The 20,346-nt window shown below is 34.8% G+C and overlaps 1 protein-coding gene across 1 annotated transcript in view; it reads left to right on the forward strand.

Moving 5' to 3' along the window:
* The first annotated feature begins 284 nt into the window (after positions 1-284).
* LOC125651615 (collagen alpha-1(I) chain-like) overlaps positions 285-20,346 on the forward strand; it is a 34,860-nt gene continuing 14,798 nt past the window's right edge. Inside the window, exon 1 of the mRNA XM_048880300.2 lies at positions 285-1,194. Within this exon, the coding sequence (XP_048736257.1) occupies positions 910-1,194 (285 nt within the window). The 5' untranslated portion in view covers positions 285-909. The remainder of the gene's footprint in view (positions 1,195-20,346) is intronic.

Consider the following 20,346-nt stretch of genomic DNA (forward strand, 5'->3'; position numbering starts at 1 on the left):
ATAAATGGTCTACGTTTGGTTTAATGTTGATGATATTTACACTATTTTAGTACTGTATGTACGTGTATATTCTTGCAATAGGAATTAAATAATGCTAGGTATCAAAATGAACTACCGCATATGAATAAATTGTCATTGATGCGATAATTATATCAAACGCCATTTTTGCAAAACAACACTGGAGCAACAGATGTTTTATTTACATTCAAGGAGTCTAGCCTCTGCGCATGCACAGACATCACTCTAGAGTTACCCGAGTCTCCCCAATCAAACGTGCCCGCCGGAATCACGTGCGACCGGTCAAAAAGGGATGCTTATTCATACCTCTGGTATGTCCAGGGGTCCGTGTTTGCTCTACTCTTAATTTTATAGAAATATAATTTATAGAAAGTGTGATGAGATTTATCACTGTTCGTTATCTTCACTCCACACTACATACTTTTAAGAGCTATAACAGACTTGTACTAGTTATATTTGCAGTAAGTAAATGTGTTACGTAGTTTTCTTTAAGTTGGACATTAGATGGTCGTGCGGAGTCTTTAATTTTCAAAGTCTACAGAGTAATCACATAGCTATTGATTGGGTGTTCACGCATCGTGCGAGTTGATTTATCGCGTACCGTTTGCAGTGAACAGTTTCAGAAGTCAGATCTCTCTGCTCTCTACGGTGTATCGGAGTAGTGAATGAACACGTTCCCCTTAACGTTTTCATGTGCGTGCGGTGTAATGCACTTCCTAGGGCGTGCAGGAAGTACCGACCCATTACACCCGTGGTTAGCGTCAACAACAACACGGTTGCAAAGTTTGTTTCCTGTCTGTAAAATAATTTTGTATATAAATTAATTAGCGATATAAGGCGCCATGGCAGTCGAACATTGCTTATTTGGATAGTTGAATTTAAAATGTCAATATGGAAAAATATCGTACGCGTGAAGAAAAGGAAGCACTCAAGATATCTCTCCATTTGAAGATTTTATATGGAATTTTACTCATCAATTGCTCGGCTACATTACTTACAGTTATCATGTGGTATACCAGTCATGTCAAGGGTCAAGGTCGATGCGATAATGTGTTAGAGGGCCAACAAAATATACAGGATGCTCGAAATACCATACCGTCTCACAAAAACCTCACACAGGATGAAGACGATGAATCAGAATTTACCAAAAGGATCCGAAGGTCCTACAGCGCCACTGTGAGTATTCACGCTTCATAGTGCATTGTAATTTGTAGCTTTTCAGGAATAGAAAATATTATCTTGTCTGCCGTCATCAGAGATTCAGATAAAGTTTTGAATGTCAAACAGAATATCATTTTCATTATTGTTTTTCAAAATTACTACACCTACAGCTGATGAAGTCTTGATATCGGTGAAAAATTCTCAAGTGTTGTAAAACAAACTTATTTTTGAATTAATATAAAACATCCAAAACATCGTGTTATTTCAACTTGTTTTGTTTCCTCAAAGCTGAAAAATTGACCAGACTTAATAAAATATTCCTAGTTCTCCTGAGAATTTCCTCGGGAATTGATTCACAGGCTTTATCTAACATCAAATGAATTTCAACTGGAAATAATGATTAAAGTGGTTTTGAGATTTTTTTCCAAATAAGACTGAAATTAGTAGATTAAGGGGCACATTTAAACAAATACTAGTACATAGAACTTTTAACGATTTTTTAAACTAACCTTCAATGTTTCACGTCGGACAAATTAATATATTTAGATATAAAGTCAGCGATAGGAATATAGATAAATCCAACATTTTTATATCACGGTTTGGTTTATCAAATCACACAAAGCTGATATCAATACACAAAATGTTTTTAATTATAAGATAGAATAAAAGAATTTGATTTTGCCGAAATTTATGTAGACTAGCCCTTTTTATTAGGTTTTTATTAGGAATTTGTATTAGGTTTTATGAGGTTTATTTCTCTATCTGTCACTGTCCTCGTCTCTGTGTCGTGTCCTTCATATCAACAGGGGATGCTTACCCCTCCTAGGCACCTGATCCCACCTCTGGTGTGTCAAGTGGTCCATGTCTGCCCTTCTCATAATTTTGTATTCTTTACGTGATTCGTGAGATTGACCACTGTTCGTTACCTTCATATGTTCATTAAACAGAGATGTCGGACAAAGTGAGTACAAAGGCAGACAAAGGGATTTCATCGTTTGGTGTAGCTTATTGCTCACGGATGTTCACATCGTTATAAGAGATGTTATATCGACATTGAAAAGTGTTAATGCAGCTCACACTATTTATTATAAGGATTCCATCAACATTCACCTTGTGTTTTTGGATGACGTTCCAAGACCTGAGGTATATGGCTTTGGTCTGTCTGTCTGTTAGCAAACTACTTTGACATGTATTGAGTCTTTCCAGAAGTGTTTTTGGATTTGCTCTTGACATAAACACATCTTATGAGAATAATATAGGAGTTAACAAAAGATGTCTCAATTTTTCATTGGTCTTCTTTGTGTATTACATGTTGTTCACTCATATTCTTAAACTTTCACAAAATATGACAAAAATGTCCTTTGATGTATTAAGAAAATGTTTCTTGCATTCGTACCTTGTATAACACCTTTGTGGTGACGAATACTAAGCATTAGGAAAATAAATTGTATGGCAGCAAATTCTGACGGGTGACTTTTATTTATGGTTTCAGAAAACGAAGATGAACAATTTGACACTGTCTTATCAGATTTTCATTCATATTTTCATTTACGTGAACGTGGATAACATTATCGGATTTCACGTGGTGTGTCAGCATCAAATGCACTTGCTATACTTGGTATGAAAGTACACTTGAATCAATTTCTGATATTATGAATTGAAAACTAGAATATGTTTGTCTGACTCAAATTTCATTTTATGAAATCTTCAAACAAACAAGTTGCATTATTTTCACCTCAATGTTGTCCTCAGGAACTTACGCTGTACACATGCGAAAGCCATTTTTGATCCAATGCACAGTTGAACATTACCCGAGCTTGTTGAATTTCGTAAATACCAATGAAAAATTTAAATGAAAGACATGCACATAATACCTTCTGATATATTATACAATTACGTGAACATGGGTTTTTTCCACATGCAGCCTCGGTCTGAATATTAAGCATTCTGTGTGCACTCTCCGTATGAATACATGTATTTAGCAGAAAGAACTTTAACCAAATTTTCAACAAAACTTTAAAGATATTTCAGTGTACACTGCCGCAATTCTGGAATGTGCGTATAACTCTAGATGTCCTTTGAAAGTGTTATCAAAGCAGTTTCTTACAGTACTTCTTAGGTCATCAAAGTCATGACAGACCTGGAGATCATGCTTGTCCGTCGTGTTGGACATACTTCGAAAATGTTAATCTTCTTAGAAGCCAAGTAATTAATCAATTGTGACCAAAATTACTATGTACCATTTTCAAGGGTTGGGAAAGAAAATCTTCTTTACTCCGTCACACGTAGCAGACAAATTGAAGCCATAGTTGTAATGAACATTACAGCCCCCTCCCACGAACGACTTGGTACCCTTAATGAACAAGTAAAAATAACGAAAAGTGATCAATCTCATAAATTCTATACAAATTATAAAATTTAGAGAAAGGCAAACACGGACCACTGGAGGTGGGATCAAGTGCCTAGGAGGAGTAAGCACGCCCTGTTGACCGTTCACATCTGTCGTGAGCCTTATATCTTGATCAGGTAAACGGAATAATCCGTAGTCAAAATCAGCACCAACTTGTATGAAACACGTCAGACAGGTTGTATTTGCAAAATAGATCATCATAACCTGATCCCACCTCTGGTGTGTCCAAGGGTCCGTGTTTGCCCAACTATCTATTTTGTATTGCTTGTAGGAGTTATGAGATTGATCACTGTTCGTTATCTTCACCTTGCATAACGACCATAGACTTTGCGATATGTTGATTTTAAACGAGACGGTTGAAATCCTTGTAAAATCAACTTATTCGTCAGTACCCTGCATCGATTTAAAGAATGATCATACGCAGAACATGCTCTCGTGTTATGAATCAGTTGAGAAACGTAAGCATCATATACAGGTGGTATTGCTTCATAAATATAGGAAGTTCACGAGGGAGAAATTTAAGTCGTCCAGGTTTTCATAAAGTTGAGTTGTTGATTTGTCGTTAACGTCTTATGTTCAATAAAATATCCAAATAGGAAAAATACAGTTGTGGAAGACTCTGTGGTGTGTATAATAATGGGGCTAGAATATATAAATGATATCAGTAAACACCTCTGTATGAAATAAAACTTTATTCGTCGGTTTATTTATAAATAGCCGTAACAGAAAAAAAATATCAGTGAAAACAGATGTATAATGTAGGATTATCATGGAACGTGAATGTGAGATATGGGGTAGAAGAAGCTGGGATGGGAAGGCGATTAACTGAAGGATAAACCTTAATTAATATTTAGAAAAGGGGTGATAACAAATGATGCGCATTAATGTCACATGAGGATGCCAGATTACCGGTATGTGTTTCCTTCTGTCGACACTTATACTCCTTCTGTTCTGTTAAGGCTGGGGCATATTATTACTTAATCTAAAAATACGTAGACCACCGAAGACAGAGCTAGCATCTTAGAAAACTAAAGTAGTAATAAATCTGTTCAGCATTGAAATTGGCATTGATTAGTTGTAAAATGCATGTAGCGTATGAAGGCCAGGGAAAAAGAGTGAATTGAATTATTGCAAGTGCAAAGAATACATAATGAGGGAAGCGCATTGTTTATCTTACAAGCAAAAAAGTTAATAAAGACTAAGCTCGATTTTAAATATGTTGAGTTATGAGGTTTGTAAATTGAAGTAAATGATTAAAAAGTTTATTTATAAATATATCATTCGTTGTTTTATACACCATGTTGAACAGGAGTTTCGATTTGTATCACTGGCAATTATATCGCTTGAGTTCGAATTTACTATTAAAGAGTAAAGGTGGAGAAGTCGAGATATATGTAAAAACAATAAACCGAAAAATAATAGGCATTTTCCCGAATTCATTTCTGCATATCTTGGGAAGTATACGGAATTTCGGGATGAATTTTGGTGGTAATGTAGATTGATTAAGTATGAATATATTAGAATACAGAGTAGAATTTTATACCATTTGATGTATTCATAATTAATGTGTATTAACGTAGTTTGCAGATCTTATTCAGATAATGCAATGAAAGGCAGTTGACCGTGGATCCATGTTTCAAGTTTGTTTATTGGTTGTGTATGTGACAAAGATGTTACTACTAAGGTTATAGCCACTAACAGCTGGGACAATGGAACCCTGGAAGATGCCCTTCCTGCACTTACAGTATTTTCAGGTCACCTGAATCACTTGGGTGACCTGTTGCCATATAAAGATGTGCACCTGGCATTTTCATCACGATTGGTCAATTTTTCATATTTTACAAGCATTTTCCCCAATTTTATGGACTCAGTCATTTTTTTTTTTTTACTTTTCACAGAGACTAAGAGAAAGGTCTAGTTTTGAATTTGTAATATCAATAATTCCAGTAGACGATGTCACCTATTTGAATAAGTGATGTAATCAACTTAATCCATAATCTAATAGCTGTTATCACTATTCGAATCGGCGATATCGGGGAGTGAGAGAGAGTAGTACTAATTAAATGACGTAATGATTGCAATGCAGAGTTCAAACAACAGATCCACTTGTCAGGTTAAAACAGGGGATTAACCAAATGGAATTTGACATCCTACATGAATGATAATGTCGTGAGATTTCCATTTCATCATGTACATGACATTTTCCTTCAAACCTGATCTAATCTGTCAATATTGTTTTGTAGATATGGTTCCATTAATCGATGGAGTAAAAAAAAATTCAATTTTATTGACATCACCATGTAGGTATACAACCATGAATTATCAAATGAAAAACATTCAAGTTATCAACAACCACATCATCACGTCTTAAAACATTCAAGTTATCAACAACCACATCATCACGTCTTAAAACATTCAAGTTATCAACAACCACATCATCACGTCTTAAAACATTCAAGTTATCAACAACCACATTATCACGTCTTAAAACATTCAAGTTATCAACAACCACATCATCATGTCTTAAAACATTCAAGTTATCAACAACCACAGCATCACGTCTTAAAATGTATGAAAATAGATTTAGTTTCCTATGTGTGGACACTCATATTTTTCCAAATTTGAAATCTCCTGGACTAATACTTAAAGACCCCAAAAAAACACCGTACGGTTGCTCCACGGATCACTGAATGTGGGCGGAGCTTATCCATGGTCAATGTTATTTACCTGGCCAAGAGATCGGTTGTTGTGTATATTTTTATGATATACACAGGAACTTTCTCAGGTTATTACAAATTATGCTTAGTGTCTTGATTTGTGCAACAACAAAAAAAATTTAAAATTTCTACCTACATGCATACCGCATTTCTATTTCCCGTAAACCTTCAAACTTGGTCATATTTATGTATTGCAAATGACAGGTTTAGCCCATTTCTAAACCTTTGCTTTTTAAAACTTCTAATTAAATTGTTATATATCGTATATAAATAATTTCCTAAATATAATATTACCCGGTGTTTCCGGGCACTTTCTGGTGTCCTGGGAGTTCGCGGTGTCGTGGGTGTAGTAGGTAAAATATCCATGTTTCGAGAGAATGAATAAATCCAAGTAGATCTGTGTACATGTACAACCAAATGAAGAATGATCAAGATACCCCTCAATATGGGCCGTCTGTAGGGTTTCTGTAGCTGTAGTGTTTGCGTAATGGTGGTATCCCAAACAGAAGCTGACACCAAGTCTACCCCCTCCCCTCCTCTCTCTCTCTCTCTCTCTCTCTCTCTCTTTATAAATATAAAACCGGGCTAAATTATAAATAGAAATATCTCAATAACTCTCTCTCTCTCTAAATATAAAGCCGTGATAAATTATAAATAGAAATATCTCAATAACTTATTTATGCTTTTTTACTATTGTTTGCTTTCTGATTGTGTAATTTATAATCCATGTGGTATCTCAAACATAAGCATTTTTTAAAACTACTGTAACAGTTTTACGCATAGGCAATATAACCATTATACATGTTGATGTGCTGCGCCAATAAAGAATAACTTGTGTTTGTTTGGTTTGGTTTTTATTATTATTGTTTGATTTCTGATTGTTTAATAATACATGTATAAAGATGGAAAGAGAAAATACGATGATAAATTGCATTGTATAGGGGACGTTAGAAATTAAAATATTCTAGGTGCGAGTCAATGCTATCAAAACTCAGGTATACTGGGGCTTTCCTCAAGATCTGAAGACTGCCGGTCATCATTAGCCATGATTGTTATCAAAACATCTTCCTTGGGTAGCTGTAGACCACGGTCTCTGCAAACGTCAATTAACCTAAGCTCTATTGTTAAAAGTTTGATTGACCAGCGGCTTATCATTGATCACGACACAGGTAAAATTTGGGGGCGTTAACTTAAAGTTGGGGCTTTAATTAATTAAGGTGGAAAAATGTAACGTCATAATGGCTGACTTCCCCTTTTGAAACTTGAATGGAAATATGAATATAAGAAATACGTATATATTTCTTTCATATCTAATTGCGTAGCTGGGGAGCTCAGTAGGTTTACGTGTCGACTACAGATGGGATATTACTGTTTATCTTTTAACATGGTTTTATTGTAAAATGTTAAACCAAATCTGAAACTGTGATATTCATTGTGATGACTGTGTAAATTGTATGTTGATCAATAAAAGATAAAAAAAAAAAAAAAAAAAAAAAAAACGTGTCGACTACTGATGTGTAGTTTGGGTGTTCGAGTCTAGCAGGGGTTTTAATTTTTTTTTCCAGATTACTTTCTACTAAAGCTGCATTTTTCGATTAAATATAGTAAATTTGAAGGTTATCAATTTCAAAATATTATAGTACATATCCTCCTCTTCCCATATCAGATTATTTCTCTGGTGGGTTATTCCTCCTTAATACTGGATTTTGTTGGACCAGTATCATACATGTAGCATGATTTGTAAACATCAACATATTTTTAAAATAGCAATTTATCGGGAATAGGACAGTGAAGTACAACCGGATGTTCATCTTTAATATCAGGAGACACACGGCATTATTTCTTAACAATACCTGCCTATTTCAATAAATAATTAGTGTGCACCAATTCATGATTTAGTCAGCTATAATCTCTCACAGTTATTCAATAGAAATTATCGGCAATCTTTTAAAGTGCATTCATCTTGGTTTAAAACTTCTGCTATAAAAATTGAGTTTTCCAGAGTTAAATAATAAAATATTGTTTGATTGTTTATATAACAAATTTTGGTACAATGGTTTAAAATTGTTATGAAAGATATTCAAGGCGGCCGTGTGTACTTATTTTGAAGAGTGAAAAGCTTATTTTGCTACGAAGGGACTTTTCGGAAAAAGCTATTTGGAAAAAGAAATTTACTTCTTTTTTTTCTGAGTAAAAAATTCCCCAGAGACTCCGTTTAGGATCTGATCAACGTGTTACGCTATTATCTCATTTTTCTTCCAAAACAACATCACTTGTGTCTTTCAAAATAGAAATTTATTGTCTTTTGTGAAAAGTAATTTAATAATGCTTGAGAGGAAAACGCTTGACATAGAACAGTGGGCAAATGCAAGAAACTCTTTGTGGGAATGGGTCTGTCAAGATCTCAATTAAATTCTAGTTGCGAAGATTGTGTGCTAAACCATACATAATTAATGCATGCCACCAAGGACCGAACTTCTCACATCTTTATAGATGGGTTCGAACTTAACTACGAGATCGATAAGGCGAGTAAGAGTTACTGAAAAAAGTGAGTTCCATGGTTGTTCCTTAAAGTATTAATGGTTTATAAACCCATGAGAGACGTGCAAAGACACGGTTTATCGGGAAACCAGAAGAATATGCTTTTTCTTACACCTTCCTATCGAGCTGTGTTCGAACAGCTCAGTTATTGACGTCACCGGAAAGAGGTGTCTCTTTTTTCGCTTCTGTTACATGTGTAATAACATTTTTATATCGTAAATACGCAAAATGTCTCTCCATTGTAGTAATCCAAACAACGAATTTTTTCACCATGTTTTTCCTCTCTTCTGTTTCTGTTCAAGTAAAAATGATCCATGCTGGAAAAAAAATTTTAAGCATGTATTAGTCTTTTAACAACAACAACAAATTTAAAAAATAATAAACATGTAAACTCACAAGAATTTGAATTCCCGCCCATATATTTCCACTTAATTTAGAAAAATTATAACGTAGAATGTGCATTTTTGATGTCCTTAATGATTTGAAAATGATAATATCGAATTTTGTTGGGACCAATGTAATTTTATTTCATTTATACATATTTTGTATATGAATATTTTACCCACATGTAAATATCTTCTTTATTCTTATTTAGCGAGTGCATTAAAGATGTAGTTGACGTATTTGTTGGGTGAGAAAGCGGTCCCGGTATAACAGACATCACCTTTCCACAAAGTTTCATCGACATACTTAGTTTTTGTGTTTGCTGTTTAACGTATAGAAAGTAGCCCCACTTTGATCACTGACTGTACATGTTGATAGATCGATATGGCTAATGTAATTTATCAATTTGCTAAACGTGCCTGAAAGATTGTTCCTGGTGCCATTTATATGTTTGTTCTATTCATTGATTGTTTTGTAATTAAGAGCGCTTGATGGGATTAAAAGTTGTTGGTCTTCATACATTCCACGACCCCCCGATATGTGTTTATTGTACTGAGGTTTGGGTATAGCTAGTTCCTAGGTACCGCTTGGTCTCAATTAGTCTAATCGAACGCCGCCCTTCATCAGGAGATTGAGAGAAATCAATAGCTGATGAAGGCAATCATCTTTTGACTTCTAATGCAGATAGTGGGAATTGGGCTTAGCCAAACTAAGCATGTGATCACTAAATTGTCGTTTAATCTGAGTTTCCATAAATATATTTAATGTATTTGTGTACGATTTATACTCTCTATCACAAAAGGGGGAGAAGTGAGCAAAACAACAACAATGATAGCAGAAATCAGAGGGAGTTCGTATCTGTCAGAAATCAGAGGGAGTTCGTATCTGTCAGAAATCAGAGGGAGTTCGTATCTGTCAGGGTTTTCCTTACTTATCATTCGGACGTTGGTTCCTTCATGTCGTTTCATAAAGATGAAACACGGTGTTTAGAATAACTAAATGATTTTTGTAGTTTAGTACGTACAATGTCGGTCATGTCCAACCTGAGAGTAAATGATAGAGACTTGATGCTCATTTGCCAGATTTTCTTTAAGTGAACTAAAAGTCACTGGTCTCTGGCATGGAGCATAAAAAACTGACGTTCATATTGCGGTAGGTTTTGTCTTTTCACGATTTTTTTAATATAGAGAGTTATGACTGAGATTTACTATTATAAACATTGATGACGTAACAATGACGACCACTCTCTGTGTCCGATTCTATAGCACATTTCTAATAGCTGCTTCATGTGCACATTCACATCATGGTGCTGGTATCGTTTTTAAATGAGGGAAGCATTTTTATTTTTGCAATAACGTAAATGGGTTTCTTTTTTATATTTGAAATGATTTTAGCTCACCTGAGCTGTTCCAGAGAGGTATTCTAATCAAAGTTCGTCTGTCGTCTGTCTGTTGACCATTTACATTTTCGACCTCTTCTCCAGAACCACTGGACCATATTCAAGCAAACTTCTCACAAGGGTTTATGACCTATAAGCAGTATTGCATTTTGGTAATAAACAATGCAATGGGGCTGTATAGCGATACCCAGCCTATAAATGTACCTCCTCCCATAATCAGAAATACATGCACACAGAAGCCAACATATCACATGTAATTAAAGTCGGGCAGGATCATCGTTAGCCAACGGACCACGTGTAGAAAAAGGTCATGAAATATCTCATATCAAGAAATGAATTAATTGATATTAAAGGAAATTGTAACACCTTTTTCATGAATAACTACACTGACAGCCATGCACTCTTGTATCGGTTTCCGTTTGACTTTTAGATTGCGTTAATCATGCAGTGATATTGAAATGCACCCAACGCGTTTCTTGCATGTCTATCAACGACATAAATTCTCTTTATTTTCCAAAAAAAGCTTCTTTGCCACATTTAATGACATTCGTATGTGTCAGTTGGCGCCAGCTGTTCTCATCTCTCGCGAAACGTAAATATATCCATCTAAGATTTTCATTAATAAAGAAAATGTTTTATGGATCAAATTGCATTAAGATCTGTATTTTGAACATTTCTTTTATTATTAATATAGTACATTGATTGATCTTCTCTTTTAAGACTGCTTAAACATTGATGAGGAGAGTGCATTTATGTATAATTTCTAGGATCCAGAACTAGGCTATAGACTATTATTAGGAAAAAACTCTACAAAGCAAACTAGTTTTTTAGAAAACCTTCCGAGGCCACGCGACAGAATCCTTAAATCTACTGTACAATTAGAGTATATATACGTTTGATTAAACAGCACTAATGTCCCATCGCCGGAGATTAAGTCAGATATCTTCAAATGGATAGAAATCGGATTTTTAGCTTGTACTCTGTAATAAAGAGATGATATAAATCAGCTTTTACACCTTTTATTTTATCTAATGAACTGCATTTATATCATTTATACTCTAGACGGAAATCTCACTTTGCTGTAGCTGCATATTGAAATGCAATAAACTCCGGTAATTTACAATCGTAAAATCTCAATGAAATAAGATTATTGCCCAGTCCAATTGGTGGCTCAAACCTTGTTGTCTGGTGGTCTCGTGCGTGCTGCCGCGCATAAGGCGAAGACGACGGCGAACAGCGACCTTTCAAAAACGATATTGATTACTTTTGTGTCAAAATTTATACTAATGGCCATTTGCCTTGATTACTTCTTTGACGACCTTCTCAAAATGCCCAACGTACGTAGTCAATTCGTTATACATTGGTGATGTACATGTACAGTATAAAAACTAGAGAAATATATTAACGTTTTACATCACACTAATGGACTTGAAGTCATAACAAAATATGCATAGCAAAAAGAACATTCTACGTAGGTTTCCAGGTGTTGTAATAAAATGGTATCAGCATACTGCCATTCAAAGATCACTTTTTCTAGAATCATCGTATAATCGATGAAAAATGATCTCATCACAGCTAGTATTACGCTATCAATCATTTGCATAATGCAGGTGATACCAGAGAATTTTATTTTTTAATTTGATCAAGGTGGCATTGTCTGCTAAGTAAACAAATTACTCCTCTTAATTCACTAGATTACTTCACTAATTGGCCACTGATAATGGAACAAAACTCTATTGTCACTTTTTAACAGCGAAATATTTGCTGTTATTCAAGGACGGCTACAACGTCTGCAAATTATCCCCCCGTCTCAAATTACTTTCAGTCGGATCATCCCTAAAGAGGTTCCCCATGTCATTTACTAAAAGTATATTGGTCTTTATATACTCTCCGTCAATATGTCAATATTTCATCAATTATCTTAATGTGTATATCACCTTGGAACTGTTGTGTAAACGTAGAAATTACGATATAATGCTATTTATCTGATAAAATCAACGAAAAGCAAATATACAACAAAATCAGCTATGGAATTTCAGACGATTTTCCATTGATAGTTTTGCGAACCAAAGTATCTACTTTGTCTCGTCGAACAAATTAAATATACATTGTAGATGGTCTGATATTTACCTCAATTTGAAATGTACGAAAAATATAAATGGTTTTCGACAAAACACAGTCAGTTCAATTCCAAAAACCTCCCCCATCTTAAAATGTTAGAACACTGCCATATCAGATAGAAGTTGCCAGTGCAGTTTACATGCACAATTTCTATTATGTCCACAGATGAATATATATATATATATATATATATATATATATATATATATATATATATATATATATATATATATATGCCCAACTGTATGATTTACAAATGAATTTAAAATGTATAATTATGTTCCCCAAACAAAGTTTGGGAACATATTGTTTTTACTCTGTTTCTTATTATTATTATTATTATTAGGGTCTTCCGTCTTCAGCGGAAGAACCTTCTATTATTCTATTGTTGATTTTTCACTTTTCTTATTATTATTAAGGTCTTCCGTCTCCTGCGGAAGACCTTACTATTAAGGTCTTCCGTCTCCTGCGGAAGACCTTACTATTATTGTTCGCGTTCTTCTTCTTCATTATTATTATTATTATTTTCCTTGGTAGTACACGCGTTTTTCTCAGCCATTTCTCGATCGATTTTCACGAAATTTTCAGGAAAGATGTCTTTTGGTGACGAGACTTTGCTTGCAAAATTTTGTGCTTGAAGTCACTTCCGGTCAGGAGTTATCTCTCTTTTAGTGACTTTTTGAAGGGCCTTGTTGTCCACACATCTCCTCCGTTAGTTTTGAAGCTAGAGTCTTGAAATTTCTACACAAGATAGAGTAAACATTTTAGAAGATTTGTGGGGGATTCGATTTTACCGGAGGCGATTTGCCTAAACGCTCGCCTGGACCTGAAAAAATGGATGCCAAAATTTTTCGCCGATTTCGGCGATTTTTGACCTTTGATCTCCAATATCTTTTTTCTTGCAAATATTTTGTTAAGACATGTAGAACAAAAGTTGTGCACATTTACGAGATCTTCTCGAAAATATCAAGATTTAGGGGCTAGCCCCTTCAATTAGGGATCTAGAAGGGCTCAAAGTCTACATCAAATATCTCAAAAATCGTTAATATTTTGGTATAAGTCAAAGAACAAAAAATGTTCATCTCAACAATCCAAATCTATTCATATAAAAATTTAGGTCATATGTTACGTAATAAGGGATTTTAAGGGCCAAAACCATAAAATTTTTACCCCTTGTATCTCGAAAACGACAAATATTTTGAAAAGCAATAAAGAACAAAAGTTGTTCAGAATGATGATCTGAACAATATGCATATTTCGTTTTTACCCTATGTGGCCCCGTTAGGGAGCTACAGTTTGGCCCCTAAAAATTACTTCTAGAAATAACTCGAGAACGGTAAAGAATTTCTAAATACTTGTTGAACAAAAAATGTTTGAAATGTCATGACCTTTCTTACGATATCAAGCAAAAGGGGCTGACCCTTTAAATTAGGGGCCCAGAAGGGTCCAAAGGTTGATGAGAATATCTCAGAAACTATTAATATTTTGTAATAAGTCATTGAAGCGGAAATGTTCATCTAAACGAGCTTGTTCTTATCAAATCAAAAAGTAGGTCATATGTTACGTAATAAGGGATTTTAAGGGCCAAAATCATAAATAATTGACTCCTCATATCTTCAAAACAACAAATATTTTGAAAAGCATTATTGAACAAAAGTTGTTCAGAATGATAATCTAAACAATATGTACATTTCGTTTTTTCCCTATGTGGCCCCGTTAGGGAGCTACAGTTTGGCCCCTAAATATTTCTTGTAGAGATAACTCGAGAACGGTAAAGAATTTCTAAATACTTGTTGAGCAAAAAATGTTTAAAATGACAAGGCCTTTCTTACGATATCAAGCAAAGCGGGCTGGCCCTTTAAATTAGGGGTTCAGAAGGGTCCAAATGTTTTTGAGAATATCTCAGAAACTATTAATATTTTATAATAAGTTGTAGAAGCGGAAATGTTCATCTCAACGAGCTTGATCTTATCAAATCAAAAAGTAGGTCATATGTTACGTAATTAGAGATTTTAAGGGCCAAAATCGTAAATATTTGACGCCTCATATCTTTAAAACGACATATTTTTTGAAAAGCATTATTGAACAAAAGTTGTTCAATGTGTCATAACCTATCGATCAATATCAAAAACTGGGTCTGTGGGCCTCATGGCTCGCCTGTAGAGTCGATTTTTGTCGATATCAGTCGATTTCAAAAACTTGTAAATGGTAAATATTTTGTAAGGACATATTGAACAAAAGTTGTTCAGTTTATCGAGATCTATCGATTGATATCAAGAAATAGGCCTATGGTCCTAATGGCTCGCCTGTAGAGTCGATTTTTTGTCGATATCAGTCGATCTCAATAACTTTTTACAGGTAAATATTTTGTAAAGACATATAGAACTAAAGTTGTTGAGTCTATAGAGGGCTAACAAATAACATCAAGAGATAGGCCCGCGGGCCTTATGGCTCGCCTGGAGAGTCGAATTTCAAACGAATTTCACCGCAACTTTGCTTCAGAAGCTTATGATATGAAAAATTGATTATATCTAAAGTGTCTTAAAGTCGGAAACTAAATTGGGACTCATTTGTCTTCTTTTTTTTTTTTTAACTCCGAGTACATCAACAAATCGGACGGAAGACCTACTCGTTGCTCGCAACGAGATCGTGTCTAGTTAAGGTCTTCCGTCTCCTGCGGAAGACCTTACTATTATTGTTCGCGTTCTTCTTCTTCATTAAGGTCTTCCGTCTCCTGCGGAAGACCTTACTATTATTGTTCGTGTTCTTCTTCTTCATTATTATTATTATTTTCCTTGGTAGTACACGCGTTTTTCTCAGCCATTTCTCGATCGATTTTCACGAAATTTTCAGGAAAGATGTCTTTTGGTGACGAGACTTTGCTTGCAAAATTTCGTGCTTGACGTCACTTCCGGTCAGGAGTTATCTCTCTTTTAGTGACTTTTTGAAGGGCCTTGTTGTCCACACATCTCCTCCGTTAGTTTTGAAGCTAGAGTCTTGAAATTTCTACACAAGATAGAGTAAACATTTTAGAAGATTTGTGGGGGATTCGATTTTACCGGAGGCGATTTGCCTAAACGCTCGCCTGGACCTGAAAAAATGGATGCCAAAATTTTTCGCCGATTTCGGCGATTTTTGACCTTTGATCTCCAATATCTTTTTTCTTGCAAATATTTTGTTAAGACATGTAGAACAAAAGTTGTGCACATTTACGAGATCTTCTCGAAAATATCAAGATTTAGGGGCTAGCCCCTTCAATTAGGGATCTAGAAGGGCTCAAAGTCTACATCAAATATCTCAAAAATCGTTAATATTTTGGTATAAGTCAAAGAACAAAAAATGTTCATCTCAACAATCCAAATCAATTCATATAAAAATTTAGGTCATATGTTACGTAATAAGGGATTTTAAGGGCCAAAACCATAAATTTTTTACCCCTTGTATCTCGAAAACGACAAATATTTTGAAAAGCAATAAAGAACAAAAGTTGTTCAGAATGATGATCTGAACAATATGTATATTTCGTTTTTACCCTATGTGGCCCCGTTAGGGAGCTACAGTTTGGCCCCTAAAAATTACTTCTAGAAATAACTCGAGAACGGTAAAGAATTTCTAAATACTTGTTGAACAAAAAATGTTTGAAATGTCATGACCTTTCTTACGATATCAAGCAAAAGGGGCTGACTCTTTAAATTAGGGGCCCAGAAGGGTCCAAAGGTTTTTGAGAATATCTCAGAAACTATTAATATTTTGTAATAAGTCATTGAAGCGGAAATGTTCATCTAAACGAGCTTGTTCTTATCAAATCAAAAAGTAGGTCATATGTTACGTAATAAGGGATTTTAAGGGCCAAAATCATAAATAATTGACGCCTCATATCTTGAAAACGACAAATATTTTGAAAAGCATTATTGAACAAAAGTTGTTCAGAATGATAATCTAAACAATATGTACATTTCGTTTTTTCCCTATGTGGCCCCGTTAGGGAGCTACAGTTTGGCCCCTAAATATTTCTTGTAGAGATAACTCGAGAACGGTAAAGAATTTCTAAATACTTGTTGAGCAAAAAATGTTTAAAATGACAAGGCCTTTCTTACGATATCAAGCAAAGCGGGCTGGCCCTTTAAATTAGGGGTTCAGAAGGGTCCAAATGTTTTTGAGAATATCTCAGAAACTATTAATATTTTATAATAAGTTGTAGAAGCGGAAATGTTCATCTCAACGAGCTTGATCTTATCAAATCAAAAAGTAGGTAATATGTTACGTAATTAGAGATTTTAAGGGCCAAAATCGTAAATATTTGACGCCTCATATCTTTAAAACGACATATTTTTTGAAAAGCATTATTGAACAAAAGTTGTTCAATGTGTCATAACCTATCGATCAATATAAAAAAAATGGGTCTGTGGGCCTCATGGCTCGCCTGTAGAGTTGATTTTTGTCGATATCAGTCGATTTCAAAAACTTGTAACTGGTAAATATTTTGTAAGGACATATTGAACAAAAGTTGTTCAGTTTATCGAGATCTATCGATTGATATCAAGAAATAGGCCTATGGTCCTAATGGCTCGCCTGTAGAGTCGATTTTTTGTCGATATCGGTCGATCTCAATAACTTTTTACAGGTAAATATTTTGTAAAGACATATAGAACTAAAGTTGTTGAGTCTATAGAGGGCTAACAAATGACATCAAGAAATAGGCCCGCGGGCTTTATGGCTCGCCTGGAGAGTCGAATTTCAAACGAATTTCACCGCAACTTTGCTTCAGAAGCTTATGATATGAAAAATTGATTATATCTAAAGTGTCTTAAAGTCGGAAACTAAATTGGGACTCATTTGTCTTTTTTTTTTTTTTTTTTTTTAACTCCGAGTACTTCAACAAATCGGACGGAAGACCTACTCGTTGCTCGCAACGAGATCGTGTCTAGTTATTATTATTATTATTTTCCTTGGTAGTACACGCGTTTTTCTCAGCCATTTCTCGATCGATTTTCACGAAATTTTCAGGAAAGATGTCTTTTGGTGACGAGACTTTGCTTGCAAAATTTCGTGCTTGACGTCACTTCCGGTCAGGAGTTATCTCTCTTTTAGTGACTTTTTGAAGGGCCTTGTTGTCCACACATCTCCTCCGTTAGTTTTGAAGCTAGAGTCTTGAAATTTCTACACAAGATAGAGTAAACATTTTAGAAGATTTGTGGGGGATTCGATTTTACCGGAGGCGATTTGCCTAAACGCTCGCCTGGACCTGAAAAAATGGATGCCAAAATTTTTCGCCGATTTCGGCGATTTTTGACCTTTGATCTCCAATATCTTTTTTCTTGCAAATATTTTGTTAAGACATGTAGAACAAAAGTTGTGCACATTTACGAGATCTTTTCGAAAATATCAAGATTTAGGGGCTAGGCCCTTAAATTAGGGATCTAGAAGGGCTCAAAGTCTAGATGAAATATCTCAAAAATCGTTAATATTTTGGTATAAGTCAAAGAACAAAAAATGTTCATCTCAACAATCCAAATCTATTCATATAAAAATTTAGGTCATATGTTACGTAATAAGGGATTTTAAGGGCCAAAACCATAAATTTTTTACCCCTTGTATCTCGAAAACGACAAATATTTTGAAAAGCAATAAAGAACAAAAGTTGTTCAGAATGATGATTTGAACAATATGCATATTTCGTTTTTACCCTATGTGGCCCCGTTAGGGAGCTACAGTTTGGCCCCTAAAAATTACTTCTAGAAATAACTCGAGAACGGTAAAGAATTTCTAAATACTTGTTGAACAAAAAATGTTTGAAATGTCATGACCTTTCTTACGATATCAAGCAAAAGGGGCTGACTCTTTAAATTAGGGGCCCAGAAGGGTCCAAAGGTTGATGAGAATATCTCAGAAACTATTAATATTTTGTAATAAGTCATTGAAGCGGAAATGTTCATCTAAACGAGCTTGTTCTTATCAAATCAAAAAGTAGGTCATATGTTACGTAATAAGGGATTTTAAGGGCCAAAACCATAAATTTTTTACCCCTTGTATCTCGAAAACGACAAATATTTTGAAAAGCAATAAAGAACAAAAGTTGTTCAGAATGATGATTTGAACAATATGCATATTTCGTTTTTACCCTATGTGGCCCCGTTAGGGAGCTACAGTTTGGCCCCTAAAAATTACTTCTAGAAATAACTCGAGAACGGTAAAGAATTTCTAAATACTTGTTGAACAAAAAATGTTTGAAATGTCATGACCTTTCTTACGATATCAAGCAAAAGGGGCTGACCCTTTAAATTAGGGGCCCAGAAGGGTCCAAAGGTTGATGAGAATATCTCAGAAACTATTAATATTTTGTAATAAGTCATTGAAGCGGAAATGTTCATCTAAACGAGCTTGTTCTTATCAAATCAAAAAGTAGGTCATATGTTACGTAATAAGGGATTTTAAGGGCCAAAATCGTAAGTATTTGACGCCTCATATCTTGAAAACGACAAATATTTTGAAAAGCATTATTGAACAAAAGTTGTTCAATGTGTCATAACCTATCGATCAATATCAAAAAATGGGTCTGTGGGCCTCATGGCTCGCCTGTAGAGTCGATTTTTGTCGATATCAGTCGATTTCAAAAACTTGTAACTGGTAAATATTTTGTAAGGACATCTTGAACAAAAGTTGTTCAGTTTATCGAGATCTATCGATTGATATCAAGAAATAGGCCTATGGTCCTAATGGCTCGCCTGTAGAGTCGATTTTTTGTCGATATCGGTCGATCTCAATAACTTTTTACAGGTAAATATTTTGTAAAGACATATAGAACTAAAGTTGTTGAGTCTATAGAGGGCTAACAAATGACATCAAGAAATAGGCCCGTGGGCCTTATGGCTCGCCTGGAGAGTCGAATTTCAAACGAATTTCACCGCAACTTTGCTTCAGAAGCTTATGATATGAAAAATTGATTATATCTAAAGTGTCTTAAAGTCGGAAACTAAATTGGGACTCATTTGTCTTTTTTTTTTCTTTTTTTTTTAACTCCGAGTGCATCAACAAATCGGACGGAAGACCTACTCGTTGCTCGCAACGAGATCGTGTCTAGTTATTATTATTATTCTTTTTTTTTTCCCCTTACCGATTTTGTGCAGAGGATTTCTCAGAGATGGCTTGACCGATTTACTTCAAATTTTCAGGGTTGATGCATTGCTATTTGAAGTTTATATCTTTTTTTGAATTTTTGAAAATTCACTTCCGGTTGGAAGTTATCCCCCTTTTATCGATTTTCAGATGACCATTTTGTCCAGCCAAAATCTCAAAAACGATAAAAGCTAGAGTGCTGAAATTTTCAGTGATGTTAGACGACATGTTGTAGTTGTGCACATCGGTTTTGAAAATTTCCGGAAGTGCCTAGTATGGAAGCTCGGTAGGGGTCGAATATGGAGTTTTAAAAAGTGTCCATTTTTTTTCCACGTTTTAAATCATAACTTTTTACTCGTAAATATTTTGCTTAGACATATATAACAAAAGTTGTACAGTTTATTGAGATCTTTCGTGTCATATCAAGAAATGGGCCCATAGGCCTCATGGCTCCCCTGAACCATTGCATTTCTGTTACA

Source organism: Ostrea edulis, chromosome 5 (assembly GCF_947568905.1).
Source record: "Ostrea edulis chromosome 5, xbOstEdul1.1, whole genome shotgun sequence".
Classification (NCBI taxonomy): domain Eukaryota; kingdom Metazoa; phylum Mollusca; class Bivalvia; order Ostreida; family Ostreidae; genus Ostrea; species Ostrea edulis.